Here is a 19,494-nt window from a genome sequence, read left to right as displayed (position 1 = left end):
TACATTAAGTGATACAATAGTATTAGCATTATGTATCAATATATCAAACTCACACATTAGAACATGGTTTATAGAATGCACCATTTAATTATTATTATGCTCTTACCTCCATCAAATTCTAAAGTGACTGATGCAATCATTTATATATTTTGCAGAGCTTCCCACACTCTAGACTCTAGACTCTAGAAAGAGAACAGAGAAGAGCAACAAAGATGATTAGGGGACTGGAGGCTAAAACATATAAGGAACGGTTGCTGGAATTGGGTATGTCTAGTTTAATGAAGAGAAGGATGAGGGGGGACATGATAGCAGTGTTCCAATATCTCAGGGGCTGCCACAAAGAAGTGGGAGTCAAGCTATTCTCCAAGGCGCCTGAAGGCAGGACGAGAAGCAATGGGTGGAAACTGATCAAGGAGAGAAGCAACTTAGAACTAAGGAGAAACTTCCTGACAGTTAGAACAATTAACCAGTGGAACAACCTGCCTCCAGAAGCAGTGAATGCTCCAACACTGGAAGTTTTTAAGAAGAAACTGGACAGCCATTTGTCTGAAATGGTGTAGGGTTCCTGCCTGAGCAGGGGGTTGGACTTGATGACCTCCAAGGTCCCTTCCAACTTTATTATTATTATTATTATTATTATTAAGACTGCCATCTGATGCAGAAATGAGTAGTAACATTTTTCTTCGTATCTTAAAAACCTGAAGCTTGCTATTATTTTGTAAATTTTCAATTGCCTTTTTAAAAAAGACTTTCGCTTTATAGGAATCTTTGCTCCCCACCCCAAATTATCAAAGCTGCTCTAGAAGGACTGAGCTCTCTTTCCAATGATCATGAAAGAAGAGAAGGCACCCTTGAAGCTCAGCTTTTAGGCAGAGAAACAGTTGGTTAAGCCAGAAAAGAGCAAACAGGATGTGTTGCTCACAGTTTGCTTAAGAAGTCAGTTATTGTGGCGTGTGTCCCATGGCTGCAAAGTAGAGTACTTCCCCTCCCGAATTCAAACAAAGCAAGCCAAATAAATGGAAGATACTTCGGGTAAGGAATTTTCTTAACGGTAATATCAGTGAATATATCTAGAAAGTTTAGTGCACTCCAATTCCAGTCATACTTGCTTGGCTGAAGGAAACTAAAAGTCAAAATATTTATATTCCATACTTCTTTATTATATACCCATGTGCAGATCATGACACCAATAATTAATTGGATTTATGTGCTCTCTTTCCACCTCTTAAGGCAGCATATGTAACTCTCCCCTTCCACGTTTATCCACCAACAAAGATAAATAGATTAGATAAACTAGACCAGGGCTTTTCAACCTTTTCACCCATTTTACCACTTTTAGGATATGGCAATATCCGAGTACCACCAGTCACCTAGCAAGGTGTCAAAAACTTGATGACCAAAAAAAAAAAAAGGAAAACAGTATTAAAGTATAGGTAGTCCTCGACTTACAACAGTTCGCTTAGTGACTGTTCGAAGTTACAATGGCACTGAAAAAAGTGCCCCCCAAGCCACAGCCGAGCAAGACACCTGCCTGCCCACCCGGCAGCACTCTTCCTCCTGTCCAAGGTTTTCATTGTTGTGAGCATTTTTGTTGAGGATTGGGAGCAGGGGTGGGGTGGGGGGGTGTTTGGTTTTTATTCCCCCCGTCTGCTGGGTGGTTGCAGCAGGTTTTGGTCACTTCACATGACCCTGGGACACTGTGACCGTCATAAATATGAATCAGTTGCCAAGCATCTGAATGTAAATCACAAGACCATGGAGATGCTACAACATTCCAGCTGATCGGCGCTTCTTCAGGGCTCAGCAGAAGCACCAGGATCAGCGCAGAGCTCCAGCTGGAGCCTGGCGTTGATCCTGGTGCTTCCACTGAGCCCTGACAGCCCTGCAGCTCCAGCATCTCTCGCTCAGGCTTGTGCCGTGCTGCCACCGGTTCAGCTCATTCCCCTCCCCGGCTACCACTTTTCTAGGATGGTCGCGTACCACCTGCCAGGTGCCAATGCACCACAGGTGGTACCTGTACCACTGGTTGAAAAGCCCTGAACTAGACTGAAAGTTGGCAAGTAGCCCAAAGTGACCCAATCACATTCTATAACTGTTGGTTGATCTGAATCAGCCAATGGAAAAAACCTACTAGAGTGATGATACTTAAATGACGGATGGCACTATCTTGCTTGCTATGTTAGGTACACATTTTCTTTGGCAGTCCTCTAAACATGGAACTTGCTGCCTCTGGATGCCCATGTGACCCCTATCCTTTGCAGACAGTACTTAAACCATTCTTTTCTATGGGACTTTTGGGCATAGTTTTCCTTACACTTACCTTTGTTTTTAAAATGTTTCTTTTTACTGTGAATGTTGCCCAGAGTCCAAAGATTGGGTAACATAATGCTGTAAAAAAGCAAGTAAGGATGGTTTAGTATAAGGTTTATGCTAATTAATAAATATGGTTTAATGTCCTAAGACTTCATAGTACCTTGGTAGTCAATTTATTCATCTTTAGTATGTCAGAATCTGATGATATTGAAAAAGACTTCAGAAACTATCTACTTATTGAAGATGGGAATACTGATTGTGGGTAGGATGACAACTGCCAGGGAATCAATATGAAGAGTAGATTTCCTGGTTTTTTTCCTTTCAAAATTTGTTTGAAATATTCTAACTCAACGGCTTCCAACTTTTTCTATATCCCGCACCCCTAGAATGCTTTTGATATATTCTCGCATCCCTTACAAAAGTTCGAAACAACGGCAACGAATTATGTATATACACTATAGTTTTGAAAACCCAAGTTTTCGCACCCCCTGGAATATCGTCTTGCACCCCCAGGGGGTGCGAGCACACCTGGTTGGGAACCCCTGTTCTAAATACATTTTTAGAAGTACACAAGAAATTCTTGCAAATGTTTAGACAAAATATATTTCAATGAATCTGTATGTTAACAAAAGCTGGTACATCCTCTACTTATTTAAGAATAAATAAATCAACTCTATTTAGTAATTTAATTTGTGCAAATAGTGGTTGAAAGGTAGTGAGTAGAATATGTTCTGTTATGTCAGCCTGATAAGATTGTGCATGCAGGAAGCAGGACCAGGTAGACTAATTCTACTTTATTGTACAGAAACTTGTAAAGCTGAATATTTTTATACAGAATCTTGCAAATCTGAAAATACATTTCTTCCCCATTGCCTTCACAGCCCAAGAAAGTAGAGAGGTTTTCTTCTGAAAAGTTGGCCACATACATATATTTCTTTTGTGGGCTGAACTGCCAAGTCTTGTCTGACCATTCCCCTAGCTATGGTTATCTGCCCTGTCTCCCCAAGTCATTCCCAGATACAATCATGTCTTGTAAGAAATTAATGTTTAGCAGGGGGTGTGTGTCAAAAAATGGCTGGGAATGGGAGCATTCTTCTCACTTTGTTCCATGGATGTGAGAGTTAATTAGGTCAGAAGACGCAAAAATAAATAGAACAGGGAATTCAAGAAGTCTATGTGGTTATCTTCTTAAGATCTAACAATACATCTTATTGTAGTTCCCCACATGAAGTGATTACTGAGGTTTGGGGTCTTCAGTTGATAAGTCCCAGAGCTGACAATATGCTTAGGGTAGAAACTTCTTGGGGGATCTGGTGATGATGCTTTGGTTTCTAGTTGCTTCAGTGTATGGGATGATTACTGCCCATGCAAAGAAACAGTCGTAAGACAAAGTTAATTGGAAAACAGAATTTTGCTTGTGTGTGTGTATGTGTGTGTGTGTGTGTGTGTGTGTGTGTGTGATAACTTAATAAAAACAATAATAAGTACTCCAAGAAAATAAATTAAGGAAGTAATGCACATTATTCTGATGTACCAAATTTCCTCAGTCTGATGCCATTCAAATGTCTTCCAGACATTTTGGGCAATTTTTGTCATGCAATTAGCAAGCTTTGATATCACATTCTAATTTATAAATTCTAAGCCTTAAATGTCAATATAATTCCACATCAATATATTATAGGCCTGTATGCTTTAAAGCACATTTTCAAGGAGGCAGCAGGACAGTTTGAGGATGATGGTACATTCTCTCCATGGCCCCTTATCCTGTCTTAGGGTTAGTCCTTTTCCTGTTTGAAAGTTTGGCATACACACAGTATGTGTTTAACGGAGTCTGCTACACAGGAACCCCCTGCTTGCTGTGTAACTGTGTAACATCTTCTAAAAGGGGATCTCTCCCAAATGTTTTTCAGCACTTGGCTTGAGTCAGGTTGATGCCTCTGACTTCTGCTTGAATTTGCTACCTGTGTTTCCTGCCTAAGTTAGGACTTCTTCCATTAATATTTTTTTTACTAGCAATCTGCACAGAGGTTTGTGAATAATTCACGGAGACAGCCTGCCTCCAGCTTTTTTGGGAAAGCTGGCCTGCAGGACTGGCTGGCTGATGCAACTCTAAATAGGGTAGTGAATTTTGAACATGATCTACTGACATGGTAAAACAGGAAGAGACAAGGTAAAATGAGCTTTCATTAATTAATGTAATTAATTAATTAATGTAATTTGAATACAAGAGTGATTAACTGCTATGAGGGGAGTGCACTGAGGTTCTCTCATTATGCAAAACAAAAAATAAAAAACAAGCTCAAATTTGGAAACAAACAGGAAGGAAGAATGCTAGGATTAAAGGAAGAGAAAACAGAGTGTTGTGGTTGGATGGAGTCGCTAAGATTCCACAGAACAGAGAGAGAGAAGAGAAATTTAAAGGGCATAAGGCAATGTATGAATCAGATTATAAATGTGATAGAATCAAAGATGATTTGCAAAGATAAAATGGTATGGAGGTTTATTGTGGTACTATTGTTATAAAATAGATTTAGATAGTTCTTTTTCCCCTCTATTGTCTTTATTTTTCTTGCTTCTCCTTATTGTACTTTTTTTTTATATCCATTGCCTTATGTTGTTTTTCCCAAGAAGGAATACCATGAAACATATATAAATATGTAAGTACTGGAATTTTATATAAGTATGTAAGTACTTATATAAATATGTAAGTACTGGAATTTTATGGTGCTTATTTCACTATTTAAAAGTTCTGATGTACTAAATTTCCTCAATCTGATGCCATCCAAATGACTCCCAGAATTCTTGGGCAGTCTTTGTCGGCTGGGAGCTGCTTTCCTCATGCATTTGGAAAGGATCTCAGTGAAGAAAACTATAATATACAAACCTTCCCATTCTGTCTTCTATATCATCTTGATGCAACCTCTTGTTTCCTTTCTGTCTTTGCTGTGGATGCATTCATAGAAGGTTTGGCCAGGTGAATCTTTTTTTTTAAATTCCTTTTCCTGAAGTGTTCTTTAAACTAGATTGCCTTGAAGACATGCACTGTGGACACAGAGATTCATAGGGATGGATAATTGTATTTTTTTTTTTGTACAACCACTGTCATGGGATTCTCAGCAATAGACAAAAGCTTTAAAACATTCCTGGTAAAATAAAAGACATCCACAATATAGTTAAAGCCAAGGCAATTAGAATGCATTCCGAAAACCAAGCAGTATGTAAGGATAGTGAATGTGATTTCCTCAATTTTAAAAAGGCCTTTAGAAAAATTCCTTTCCAGCTTGCTTCTGGAAGCCCAACGGTGTCGGGCATTGTATGATTTCCAAGGGAAGGCTGTTTCATAACATGGGAGCCATGAAATGCTTCTTCCTAGATTCAGCTGCCTTGGTTTCACCGAAGCTGGGAATTACAAGCCATTTTTCCTGTGATATTCATATTGGATAGGTCAATTCTGATTGAAGGGGGCAGTCCTGCAGTCACCTCAGTATCAAGCTGTGTAGCTGTATTACATATATTTTATAGATTGAACACTAAGTTTCTCTTTCATGTGCACCTCTTTTAATTTTCCTCCCTGGTGTATAGGTGTTCATGACAAAAAATTCAGTGTGCTTAGTCATTAATCAAATGAGACTTGGCTTAAACAAATTCCTAAGCGTTTGAGAATGGCTGTTAAATATTAGGAGAAGTAGAATCAGCTGGTATCACACAGTTAAACAAATTAGTAATCTAATTTGGTTTATAAAGAGAAAGTTTTTTTTCTTTTTGAAGAACAGAGTACAAAGCACACATGGAACTAAAATGGAAATATTTTCTGTAAAATAAAAGGAGAATGGGGTCGTGTTATACTTGCCATTTATTTCAGTACATCATATTCTCAGGTAAATAAGTATAGGATAGCAAGAAACATACACAATATTTTATCCATTTTTAGTACAAATTCAATCTACTGGTACTTTCTTTTTGAAAGAGAAAAAAAGTATTTATTGTAGCTGGCCAGTAGGTGGCAGACTTATCCCATAGCAGGAAACTAATGTGGCAGTCCTTACATCAGTACAAATTGCTGATTTTAAAAGTTCAGTATTTGTATAATTTTTTATATAATAATTCCTGGAACAAACAGGGAAAGACAAAGTTTTCAGTCCTGTAACATTGGAGAGTAAGGCCTTTTGATGATGTAGTTTCTTTTTTCCGGTGTAATTGCATAGTCTTGTTTTTTCCCCACATGAGCTGTATAATTAAAATAATTCTACTGTTCTTATGTCCTTTGTTGGTTTTCGTCCTGTGGTTTCTCTTTCTAGATACACCATGGTGCTCTCCTATCAAGGTAAAATATGGCTATGCAAATTGCAGAAGTCCTCAGGAAGGGTATTACAGAAATGTCTTGGGGACCACATGTGATATTCGTTGTCAGAAAGGTTATGAACTACATGGTCCTCAGCATCTTATTTGCCAGTCAAACAAACGCTGGTCTGGGAAAGTTCTCTGCAAACGTAAGTGGCTCATTTTTTCCTGAAAATTGCTTTCAAGTTCTTTGCTTCTGATTCTGTTGCTCTTGACCATATATAATGCTCTTATTAGTTAGTGTTTTAGCAGAGTAAAAATTAGTTATGGAATTCTTTGCTCATACAGAGGAAACAGTAATTTTTAGCAGTGAGGTTTTTCTATGCTTTTCTATGCAGTTGATAGTGTTCAGTTTTATACAATAGAATACTTTGTAGTCTTCCTATATATTTCAAAGGGAAGAACTTAGGTGGGTCTTTTTAGTTGTATTGGCAATATTAATGGTTGTAATTAATTTCATTTATGTCCCTAGGTGTTTATATAGGCTGCTTTAAATGTATGCTTGTGTAGCTTTAAGGATTTGTTGTGAGTGGAAATGTAATTAATGTAGCTTTTATAAAAAAATATACTGTAATTTTTAAGCTTTCCATGGGAAAAGAGTTGCATGAAATATATAGAAATAAATATAAACATCAATACTAAAAAGGCAAAGGAAGAGATTTCAGACTTCAATAAGAAAAATAAAAGCTATTATTTTTCCTTGCAGTGCTTTTATAGATTTTGTGTTTTGGTCCCCTGTTTTTCTTCGTTTCTGACCATCCATGCTGCACTTCATGTAAAAGCAAGGCAGCAGTAAAATTATTTCCTATTCAGAGCTCAGTTTCTTTATGCAAAATCACCCACCTTTCACTTCTGCATATTGCAAATATAGAAATATTTAATTTCCACAGAGAATTACAAAGAATATCTTTCAGAACCCTCAGTGTATCTCTGCCCCCCATGCTCCAGTTTAATCCAGATTTGCCCTAGATATAGTCAAGCACAAATAAGCAAACTTCAGGACTGCCAGCAAAATGAGGAAGTCACCAGCTATGAGTGAAGGTAAATGGATCCACTCTGAGAAACTAGGTGGATTGTTTGGAAAGTTTGGCAATTTTTCCTCACTTGGAGAATTGGGAATAAATTGCAGTTGAAAGCTGTTCTCCTTCTGAATTTTAAAGGATCATTGTCTCATGCAGTGCCATAATGAAATTCAAGACAATTCATCCTTCGCTTAGTAACCAATCATACTTTGTCTCACATTATGAGGAATGAGACCCTCTAACTTTTCAATAAGAATTGGAGGGATACAGTAAATTCTGGAAAGATCTATGGTCATAAATTTACTTCACCTCAATTGTTCTACAATACAGATTTCTCTGTAAGAAATGTATCTGCCCTTGTGGATTGAAAGTGATAGAAAATGCTACCTATGTTTTATTCCACTATACCAGTGATGACAAACCTTTTAGAGACCGAGTGCCCCAAAACTGCCCCGCCCCACTCCAACCCCTGTGCCACCCACCCCACCCCGCATGCCCGCAGGGCCACCCACCGCCTCCACAGCCCGCCGCAGATTGCCCAGGTGGCCTTGCAGCGCCATGGCGGCAATGCCCTCTGCCCGTGCCACGCAGCATCATCTGTGTGGGACGGGGTGCGAAGGTAGAGTCTTGTCCTTGCTGCCCAGCTGCCATGTGCTTGTCTGTGCTGCTCCACGTGGGCCGTGCCTAGGGGTGACTCTCCTCTGGGAGGGGCTGCTGGTGAGGATGGGGCGTGACGGCGCACGTGCCCACAGAGAGGGCTCCAAGTGCCACCTCTGCCACACGTACCATAGGTTCACTTCCACACGTACCATAGGTTCACTTCCACTGCACTATACCCTCTATAGAAATTACTACATCAAGTACTGTATATCACAACCTTTCTGTTGCATCACCCAGCCAATCAGACTACTACTGTGTCTCTGTATTGTTTTCATAAAAAAAATATTTTATTGCACATGATATTGTAAAATGTAGTGCAATAAAATGTAGAGCCTGATAGGAAGTAATAATCATGTCTTCAATGATTAATGTTGATTTTCTCTTACAGAAAAACGCTGCCCAACACTTTCTATGCCACCTAATGGAGGATTCAAGTGTGTCGATGGTGCATACTTTAATTCCAGGTGTGAGTATTATTGCTCACCAGGATATCAGTTAAAAGGAGATAGAGTAGTACAATGTATGGATAATAAAGCTTGGAGTGGAAGACCAGCTTCTTGTGTTGGTAAGTTGAAAATCATGATGATACACATTGCATTTGGATAGTAAGAGATATACTAACTTGAAATGCAAAAGGCAATTAATACAGTTGCTCCTAGTATGCTTTCTGGCACTTGTTATACAATTTCCTAAGGATCAAAAGATTATAATGCAGCTAAAATGAAACCCAGAATGCAAATAGTGTCCCTGTCTCCTAATAAAAATGGCTAAAAACACATGAGAGCCATTATCATCCCTCCATTGTGTTCTCATTGATGACAAAACAGACATATTTCTCTGCATTCATCGCATCCTAAATTAGGTATCCAACAGAGCTTTCTGAATATTGAATAGGCTTTTCAAATTGGAGCAATTAAAGAGAGAGAAAATAACAGTGTAGTATAGTTGCTAGGTCTTTTGGACCCTTGCTTAATATTATATGTTCAAATCAATGTTCAGCCCTGAAACTTAATGAAGTCAGGCAAATCCTGTTTTCTCAATCCAACTTTCATAAAGATAAAATTGATAGAGGATGGTACAGAATCACAAAAGACATAAGTTCTTTAGAAGAGAAGTCAGAATTAAAAAAAATGTTATATAGGCAATCATCATGTATAGATGTTATTTCTTAGACTCCTGGTTAACATCAAGCATACATGATTTCAACAATTTTGCAATGGGTTTGGTATTTCTGGAAAGCTATTAGCAAACTAGCACAGCTGCATGTGGCTTCTTTATGTGTAAAACAATACATTCCTACCTTTTGCAAATTTGGGTTGTGTTTATCTAGTAAGTGTTTCAATGCAGTTAAACTGCATAGAACATTCTGGTCAGGCAAGAAGAATTTACAGATCCAGTAGAGCCTTGAGATACAGTTCCTATAGTAACACAGGATCATTGTATTAATGTAACTGAAATTTATAACAAAATATAAAGGCTTATGTTTTATTATTTAGTGAGGGGCTCCTTAGAATTATATAGCTGAGGCACTGAAAATTCCAGAAACTGGAATATTTCTTTTTTTATTAATTTCAATTTATTCTTATTAGGTATTACTTTATTTACAGAGACTGCCTGTTCTTTGGGCAGTGCATTATAAAAGGTTGTCTATCCATTTATCACCAGCAAAAAAATTTCTTAACCAGCATTAACAACATTTGTAGTTGTGTGCAGAGCTTCAATTTACTGATGATTGATTAATTTGCCTTAAGCAGGAAGCAAATGTTACAATGCAAAGCTTTTTTTTTAAGGACAGTAGTATTCATTGGGCCTAACAGATTTATATATTCCATTTTTGACATGTATGTATATGCCAGTTTGATTTGTACAAATATTCTAAGAACGTGAAGCTAGATAGCTTCAGGCTATATGTACTTTACTGGAAACACAGTACCTTTCAGCAAAAATGGATACCCAGTATGAACTTACACATAATTTCAATTAGATATCCAAATGCAAGCAAAATATTTGAAGGTCTGCAGATGGAACTTTAAAGCTTTAGTCTTCTAGTCTTCTGCCATCTTTAAAAATTGCCATCTTTTTTCACTTGAGTAATTCCACTTTCTTAAAAATCAAGACCATATTTTTGAAATTTGGTGCAAATGTAACCAAACATTTAGTTTTTAGTTTAGTTTTTACAGGCTTATAATGATTGTGTCAAGCCTCGAAGAATGCCTATGCTGTCTCAGCCATTATTGCTTCTTAGCTTGCCTACAGACTCAGGGGGGAGGGGAGAGAAGAATGGAATGCAGGCTTCAGACATCGGACTGCCAGCCGTGAGAGCCAAGGTTGCTCAAGATTTGTTTACTGAGAACTAAAGACATTCCCTCATAATACTTCTCTGAGTTATAACTGGACAATGTGACCTGCACTAATAAGGGAACGGAGGTTTCTCTACTTTTAATATAGCAATTTAGGCACGAAATAACCAGAGCTGGTTTTCCTTTCATCTGTGCCGAATTGATGTGCTCAATAAAGTTTTGCATTAGAGATTACATCGTCTCAGCTATGCTTACTTCATTGGGTTCATCAGTCGGAACCTTAACAGATAGTCTACAAAGAAACCAAGTTTCCTTGAAATACAGCATGAACGATAAAAATGAAAAAAAAAGTATTTTAGAAAAATAGGGCTGCCAATTATAATGCAGTAAAAACACCGTTTGAATAGAACAACTTTGTATAGAAAAAGCACTTATTTTTACAAAATTAGAATAATTTTGAAAAAGCACAGATAACTAAAATTGAAGAGTAGGCAAGAAATCACTTTGTGTGAAACATTTTGTATCTTTGCATAGGTGCTATTATAAATAGTTCTCTTCTAGTATTTTAGATAACATTTTTATTGGTGTCATTTTAATATTCAACAGTTTAATTTTAACTATCTTGGTAGTAGTTTGTGGCTTAATGTTATTACTATTGTTTAAAAATGTTCTATGCTTCAGTAAACACTAGCTTAAAACAAATCACCATTTTTGCGTTTTTATGTACAGATATGGAGCCTCCAAGAATTCAGTGTCCAAGTGTAAAGGAGAAAATAGCAGAACCCAATAAATTAACATCCCGGGTATTCTGGGATACTCCAGAGGGACGAGATACTGCTGATGGCATTTTGACAGAGTGAGTAAAAATGTATAGTTAAACAATAAAGTGACAGTACATAAACTTAAAGGCTGTACATGAAACACACTTTTTAAGTTTATGTACTTTTAATTTAGTACATAATGCTCTACAAGTTAGTATGAATTAAGAAGTTTACAGCAGTTTAGTTCCTAGTCTTTCTTTCAAACATGCAGTCCAAATAATTTTGTAGTCCAGCAATTGAGGAGTAACAAGATGCAAGATCAATTTTTATATAGTTAGTGCTTACTTTATATCCATATATAGTGTTGTAGGATCCAATCTGGGTCAGTCACCAAGACCAGAGTTTTTGTTGTCTGAGCTTTCTGACTCGTGCTGGAGCCCATCTTCAGGGAACTTCTCTCTAGCAGAGTGTGTGCTGTTCTGTATGTGGTATTTATAGTGCCTGTTGTAAGTGGCTTTTTAGAAGTTACTTAGGTGTATTGATGGCTGGCTTTTAACTCATTAGATGTCATTTGTTTGTGCTGCCCAGCCCTCACCTTTTAAGTACTTGATAGGCTGGTGGTAAATCAGCACCCCTGTTGACTGACGAGGGGCCTATTTCTCAGGCTTTAATCACTTCCCTGGCTGTTTTTGTGCCTGCTCGTCCAACAATCTTAGTAACTGCAGACTTGAATGTGTGTCCTTGTTCATTGCAGTGTGAGGCCACCAGTGAGGCTATAATGTTAATGTTGTTGCATATCAATAGATGGTTTTTAAAAGTCAGATTCTCAGAAGTTCCAGATAAGTGTAATATTAACAATTTAGTCCATATTTTCTAAAATATATACTGCAAGAATGAGACATTTCTGTCTTTTTAAAATTTAATACTTTAAATTTTATTTAAGCATTAAATTAAACTTTACATTTTATTTTATTTCATTCATAGTATTGTCTTGAAAGGACTTCCACCAGGATCATATTTTTCAGAAGGAGATCACAAAATCCAATATACTGTGTATGACAGAGCTGGGAATAAGGGAACTTGCAAATTTTTGGTCAAAGTCAGAGGTAAGATCACTTTCCAGCTAAAAACAAGCACAGTCATTGAATCCAAACCACATTCACATGTTACTTGGAGATGTGGACTAGTTTCCTGAATGCATCCATCAGGTGCATTACAGTTCCAATATATCTGGAAGACACTACACTGGTACAGGCTAATGTAGACAACACAAAATAAATAGGAGCCATCGTTTTCAAAAACATGTGGAGATAGTAAGTTGATGCATTTTGTATGACTGAACTACTACTCTATAATCTCTATTGCACATAGTGCTGGGATTGACTATGGTTATCTCTTGAGGATAGCAAATTCTCTCTCAGATGTAGATAATTATAGCTTCACAGTTTTTGTTGTATAATTCTATAAAGGGTTAATTTGCTGATCAAATCTGAGCATTGCATTCTGTTTACCAATGTGATTTGTTGCACTTGGGAAATAGAAAAAATCCAATTCGGTTTGTAGTTGAAATTCCCATTGTAGCAAAGAGGTATAACTGGTGGCATTATTCTGGCTTTAGGATCACTGGAAGTTCAAGTTTGTAAATGATAGTGCGGTATGAAAACAGGATTGTTATCCAGATAGTCTTTTTATTATCCCATGAATTAATAAATTATATATTACTTATTAATTACTTAACTAGAAGTAAATAAATAATCTTTCAAGAAGGTACTAGATTTTCATTTAGATGTACCAGAAGTGGTGATGAATTACTGAATTCTGTTACTTTGTATTTAAAGTTAGGCGCTGTGGAAAATTGAATGCCCCGGACAATGGCTACATAAAATGTTCTGGTGATGGCGACAATTATGGTGCAACTTGTGACTTTTCCTGCATTGGTGGGTACGAGTTGCAGGGAAGTCCAGCAAGAGTTTGCCAGTATAATTTAGGCTGGTCGGGAACAGACCCAACCTGTACACGTACGTGAGTAATGAATAAATCCTGTAAGAGGAGACTGGACAACCATTTGTCTGAAATGATATAGGATTTCCTGCCTGAGCAGGGGGTTGGACTAGAAGACCTCCAAGGTTCCTTCCAACTCTATTGTTGTTGTTGTTGTTATTATTGTTATTGAAGAATATAAATCAGGATTATTTGCATTATTTGAAACATAGCTTAACCTAATAGCCCCCGTTTCTTCAAATTTTTTGTTCATAATTTACATATAGATTAAGTGGATAATATTTTGCCAATAAGCACTAAAAACCTTTATTTTATTTTGTAAATAGTCTGCAAAATGGCAGTCAACATAATAGCATTGCTTTTTATCTTTATATTCATTGTATTAAAGCCAAGAAAGTTCTCTCTTTTTCCATAGATCTTCAGTGTTAGGGATCTATGGAAATTTATGGAAAGATCTATAAATATACTTAGCTTTCTGTTTTTTTCCTAAAGTTTTCTCCATTATAATTCTCAATTCTTTCTTAAACTTTCTTAAACTTAAAAAAAAACAACTGGTGCTGTAGTGTTCAGAATTGGAATGAAGAACACAGCCAATAAAAGTTTATCTGGATTATGAAAATTCATGGATGTCCTCTAACTTTCTTATTCTGTGGATTTCCTGGTCTTTCTGGATAAATGCTGATTATTAAAACCCATATAATAAAGTTAAGAAAATTGAAGGGAGGGGTAGATTGAGATTTTATTTTTTTATTTTTTTATTTTGTATTTCTATTTCTAAGACTGGGAAAACATCTGGCAAGGAACATAGGGCTGCTCACATAGCTCTTGTCTGCAGCTGCTTAAATTAAATGAGGCTTCTCCTGGGGTTGGGCTGCTGAGCAATCCAGGAAAAAAAGATCCAGCTGCTTTAGGAAATTGATGGCTGACGCTGCACGAGCAAACTCTAACTTTCCAAAGCATCTTTCCCCTTTCAAATGCAAAACTCTACACCACCAACTTAAAAAATAACTTCAGATGTTACAAATTAATTACTTAGTTGGACTATTGTGTGGTCTGGATTTGAAGGGGGGGAGGATTTGTCACCCATTTCTGGCACTCTCATGGGACTTGTTGAAATTGTATACAAAAAGCTGATCTTTCTCCAGGAGCTGGAAAAACTCTTTAAACTTTGGCATCTTTTCTATAAGTTTTGTTGTTTATTTTCAAGTTTCTATATGAGCATAGTAGCATCATTACTTTTTTAATGTATCTTTTCAGCTATGAATATTAATATCGGTGTGAGGACAGCAGCAGCTCTTCTAGACCAGTTTTATGAAAAACGAAGGTTGCTTATTATATCCACTCCTGCTGCATCCAATTACTTTTACAGAATGCAGCTGGGAATATTGCAGGTAAGGAAAAGTTTATTCGTAAGTGGAATTTAATTCTACTCCCAAATTAATATAGATGGACAATGTCTTTAATATTGTTTGCTCCTTCATTTAATACACTGGACCTACATACACACAAAGAATAATCTGGACCTACATACACACAAAGGGCTGACTGAATGAAATGAGTTCCAGTTCTTGTTAAACAATGGAGGTGATTCTCATAATTTTCCTTTAAATCCACCCCTACTTTGCCACTACTCACTCTGTTCGAGAAAGTCTTTAATCCATTCTAGATTGGATGGAATCGGGGCACAGAGGGTACAGATGAATCAACAAAATTGCTTCCTCTTCTGACCCATTGCTGCAGTAATTCAGCTTAGGGTATAATGGTCTTCATAAGATTTGGAGTTATGCTTATTTTTTCCTCTTCAAAATGAGTCTAAAAATTTTGGGCAGGCCTATAGGAACAATCACTTTAATTCAGGGACCTTTATACCTTGACTTCTTCCACTCTACTTAAAGGCTGTTTTCCTGCTCCCTCCCCACAAATAAACAAATGGTTTATATACAGAATGAAATGGGACTCTTTGTTTTTGGATATGGGCCAAAATGGTTCCAGGAGAAAAACAATCAGAGTCTTAAAAGTGTATGTCATTAAACAGAATTTAGGTGTGAAAGTAAATTTATTTTCCATTTCATGTGTAACCACACTTTTTTTTTTACCAAGCTTTCAGAAGTGAATAATTTAAGTGCTAAACTATTTCACATTAAAAATATTTAATAAAATTAGTTTCTATCTATCAATGTTGCCATTGTCCAATTATATTTGTAGAGAGTAAGGAAGATAATTTAGATGGAAATTTGCAAGGACTACCAAAAGGAGTGACATATTTTTTAGTCTAAAGCAACAAGATAATATTTGGAAGTGATTGAGGCAGATGCCTCACTAACTCACTGGAGTATAAGAAGAGGGAGGGAGTACAGCACAATCAGGCTTGCAAGATTCTGTTATTATAGCCAATATCAATAAAATAGTTTTAGTCTTCCTGTGAAATTGACTTCCTGATCTGGTTTGCTTGGAGTGACTGACAGATTGTGAGGTGACTAAGACATAAATGATTGTCTGAAGGGCCTCCTATGAATGGCACATTAAATAGATTTGTGCAAAGGCCTTCCTGACCTCATCTACCATCTGCCACCTGCTTTTTGAGCAGAGCTGTGAATCCAGGATAATCCCAGATTGTGGTCCAGTCTTGAACAGAGACTTACAACTTCATCCAAGACCAAAGATGAAAACTGCTCAGATGCAGGAGGCTCAAATAACCATAGCCATTTGATTTTGTCAGGATTTGGCCTAAGCCTGTTCCTCCCCATCCAGACCCAAACAGCCTCAATACATTGGGTCAGAACATTGCAGCAATACCTGGAAGGCCCAGGGTCAAGATATCTGGTTTGGTATCATCTGCATATTGATGACACTGGACCCCAAGTGGATGAATGGCCTTCCCAGCTGTTTCATAAAGAGGTTAAATAGGCAGAGTGAGAGTGTCGAGTCCTGAGGTACTTTACAAGTGAGGGGCAATAAACCAACCACAGAGGGAGGAGAACCATTGCAACAGTCCCTTCCAAATCTTTGCAGCAATCCAAAAGGATACCATGGTTAAAGGTATCAAAAAATCACTAGGATATCAAGAACTACAAGAATGGCTACACCATCCCCACCTCAGTTCAGGCACCAGAGAACTAAGGAAGTATCATTGCCATCTTTTGGTTGATCATATAAAATTTTGTAAGCCAAATACAATAGCCTCACATTAATGATTATCACAAACACATTGTATGGATGCTTTTCATAAATAACCCAGTTGATTATCTTCCTATTTTACACAGCCAGCTCAATGTGGTTTAGATCTGCGGCATGTTACAGTGATTGAGTTGGTTGGGGTTTATCCAGCACAACTGGGAAGAATAGGATTAAGACTGATGCCTGCTGCCTTGGCTGTACAACTCAGGTAAATTAACACAGACTCTAAATTTCCTCTGGCTGTTTCCCTTTAATGTTTCAATTATATTTTTAGAGCAGGACTTTATAGAATGAGATTTTTTTTTATACAAGAGGATTCCTAAATAGAACACCTTGTTTAAATATTTTACCCAAATTTGACAAATAAATAAAATTTAATGATCCCCACGTTATAGTAAAATTAACATGTTCTTTAAAATATATTCTTTGCTTCATTAATTTGTGATAAATTGTTATATTCTGTTCACTGCACAGAGACTGTGATTGCCTGCTGAACTGTGCATGAGCATACATCTCTCTTCCCTGCGTTGCCAAGCAGCTGTGGGAAATACTAATGGTCTAAGTTTAGGGTACTTTTCAATATTTAGTGCTATAAATTGTTCATCTGATTAAATTTTAGTTAAATGTCATATTTCAAGGTCATAATGTGAAAACTCTTTAACATTATGGATTGGTCCTAATGAAAAGCAAACAGCTTCCTTAAACTGTAAAACACCAACAACTTTTCCTACTTTGTAGTACAGAGTTATATTTCAGCATAAGGGCAACACAGATTTGTTTTAAAAATGTTCTCTGACCTTTAGTTACACGAGTATACAGCTATCCTGGCAATGTATACCAGTTGAGAGTACCAGAGGCATGGAGTGTCTGTGCAATGAAATGTTTTCTAAAGCAAGAATAAAATGAGCATGTTTACTGTCTAAAAACAAGATGGAACTGTGCTATATTCCTTGGAGTTTTGAACGTACTAGATATGCAAGGTATTTATTGCAGTACTAAGTACTTTAAATTTATTTCTCTGTTGGAGGTTTTGGCCACAGCAAGAAAATACACATGGTCAAAAATGCACTGTGAGAACTGGATTACCTTTGTTTGATATTTAACAATTATATCTGGAAAGAGGATTATTTTCCTTTTCAGATTTTGACTAAATATTGTATTCTCTAATCAAAAGGGAATATTACTGCACATAGGAATGAAGATCAATTTCACCCATACATTGACTGGAGAAGCAGCTACAGGAAGCTTGTTTAGTCACTCCATTCCAAATAATGGTCAGCTCGGTTGATGATTGGTTTGGGTAGAAGAGAAGAATATTGGGGTCTCCTGCATCAGCGAGAAACCAAGGGCAACTAAGGGAATTGCAGAAGGAAGGAGGTGCATATGAAGGACTGTTCTTTTTTCCTGTCCTACCCTTTTCTTTGCCTGTCTTACATGTTTAGTTTGTAAGTTGCAGACATGGACTGATACATGCTGCTTTGGGATACTTTTGTCTAGAACAGTGGTGGCGAACCTATGGCACGGGTGCCAGAGGCGGCACTCAGAGCCCTCTCTGTGGGCATGCGTGCCGTCACCCCAGTCCTAGGCCTTCAGCTGGGTTTTATAAAACCTTTTCGCTTTAGGCCTCTGCCGCCGTGTGCAAAAAAAAAAAGGTTCAATCAATCAATTTCAACTTCCTGCGGGGAAAAAAAGATCTTACAAAGTTGGAATTGATTGATTGAACTTTTTAGTCCCACCCAGTCTGCCATTACCACCACAGCCACGCCCACCCAATGAGCCACACCCACCCAATGGGCCACACCCACCCAGCACCCAGCGATGCATAAGTGGGTTTTGGGTTGCAGTTTGGGCACTCGGTCTCTAAAAGGTTCGCCATCACTGGTCTAGAAACATGTTCTTGAGAGGTCCTTGAATGGCCATGAATATGGGCAGGAGCAGTGATCAGGAGTGCAAGGTAACTGCTTAGTGAAAGACAAAGGAAGTTGTTAACAAACTTGTCTCTTTTCATACCCTCAGGTTGTTACTTCGTATCCCTCACTATAACTTTTATATGGTAGTAGTTGATAAACATGGTGTGGACAAAGAACGATATCCTTTTCCAGCAACCCCTGCTGAGCTCTTTGCACTCGTTGACACTTTCCCTTTGAGAAAAGAAGAGATGAAATTGCAAGCTGAAATTGGCCGGTCTTGTCCCTGATTTCAGACTATAGACGTTCAGATGCTGCCTAAATTTTTCTGGTGCTACACAAAGCGTGAGATTATGAAAGTCACTGCTGTACAGAACCCTTTTTCTTGTATGTATGTGTTTAGGCTATGGATGTTGCAAAACTTCTCATTTAACCTATAAATGATGCCTCTTTATCTTGTCAAAGATACGAAAGGTTCTTGTAAGGATATTGAATTGCTTTGGTTGACCCTCCCATGTAAATGTTTTCTTTCACAGATCTTTTATTAATAAAACTTTTTTGCATTTTACAGGTTTAGTATTTATATTAACACCATGTTACAAGGCTGTTCTTTTTTCATTCAGCAAAAAGGCTCCAGACTACTGTAAGTTTAAAGGAGTCTCACTGATTTCAGTCAGACCAAACATGACTGAATAGGGATTCATCATTGTTGTCTTCTGGTTGTATGGCCTCATTGAGATACAGGCAGTCCTCAACTTACAGCCATTCATTCAAAATTACAATGGTACTGAACAAAGAGACTTTCTTCTTGTCCTAAACTTACAGCTGTTTCAGTGCACCCACGGTCACACCGGGCCTTCTTACCAAGACTGACTTACACTGTTCCCCAAGATTTGGAGAATTCCAAAACCGCCAGAGTCACCTCGCAGCTGGATAGGCGGCAAACAAATTTAATAAATAAACAAAGCATCACAAGAGCAGGCTCCATTCTCATGATTGTTTGGAAGCCTCA

The 19,494-nt window shown here is 37.5% G+C and overlaps 1 protein-coding gene across 1 annotated transcript in view; it reads left to right on the top strand.

Moving 5' to 3' along the window:
* Positions 1-19,030, top strand: part of SRPX (sushi repeat containing protein X-linked) — a gene marked incomplete in the record, with an annotated part of 41,767 nt that extends 22,737 nt beyond the window's left edge. Inside the window, 8 exon segments of the mRNA XM_029285696.1 lie at positions 6,612-6,803; positions 8,725-8,901; positions 11,366-11,492; positions 12,382-12,503; positions 13,236-13,415; positions 14,656-14,789; positions 16,662-16,783; positions 18,592-19,030. Of these exon segments, the coding sequence (XP_029141529.1) occupies positions 6,612-6,803; positions 8,725-8,901; positions 11,366-11,492; positions 12,382-12,503; positions 13,236-13,415; positions 14,656-14,789; positions 16,662-16,783; positions 18,592-18,772 (1,235 nt within the window).
* Positions 19,031-19,494: the final 464 nt, after the last annotated feature.

The sequence above is a fragment of the Protobothrops mucrosquamatus genome, unplaced genomic scaffold (genome assembly GCF_001527695.2).
Source record: "Protobothrops mucrosquamatus isolate PMUCROS unplaced genomic scaffold, P.Mucros_1.0 scaffold2089, whole genome shotgun sequence".
Classification (NCBI taxonomy): Eukaryota; Metazoa; Chordata; class Lepidosauria; order Squamata; family Viperidae; genus Protobothrops; species Protobothrops mucrosquamatus.
Note: the sequence above shows the minus strand (reverse complement) of the source record. Positions and strands in the feature narration are given on the sequence as shown.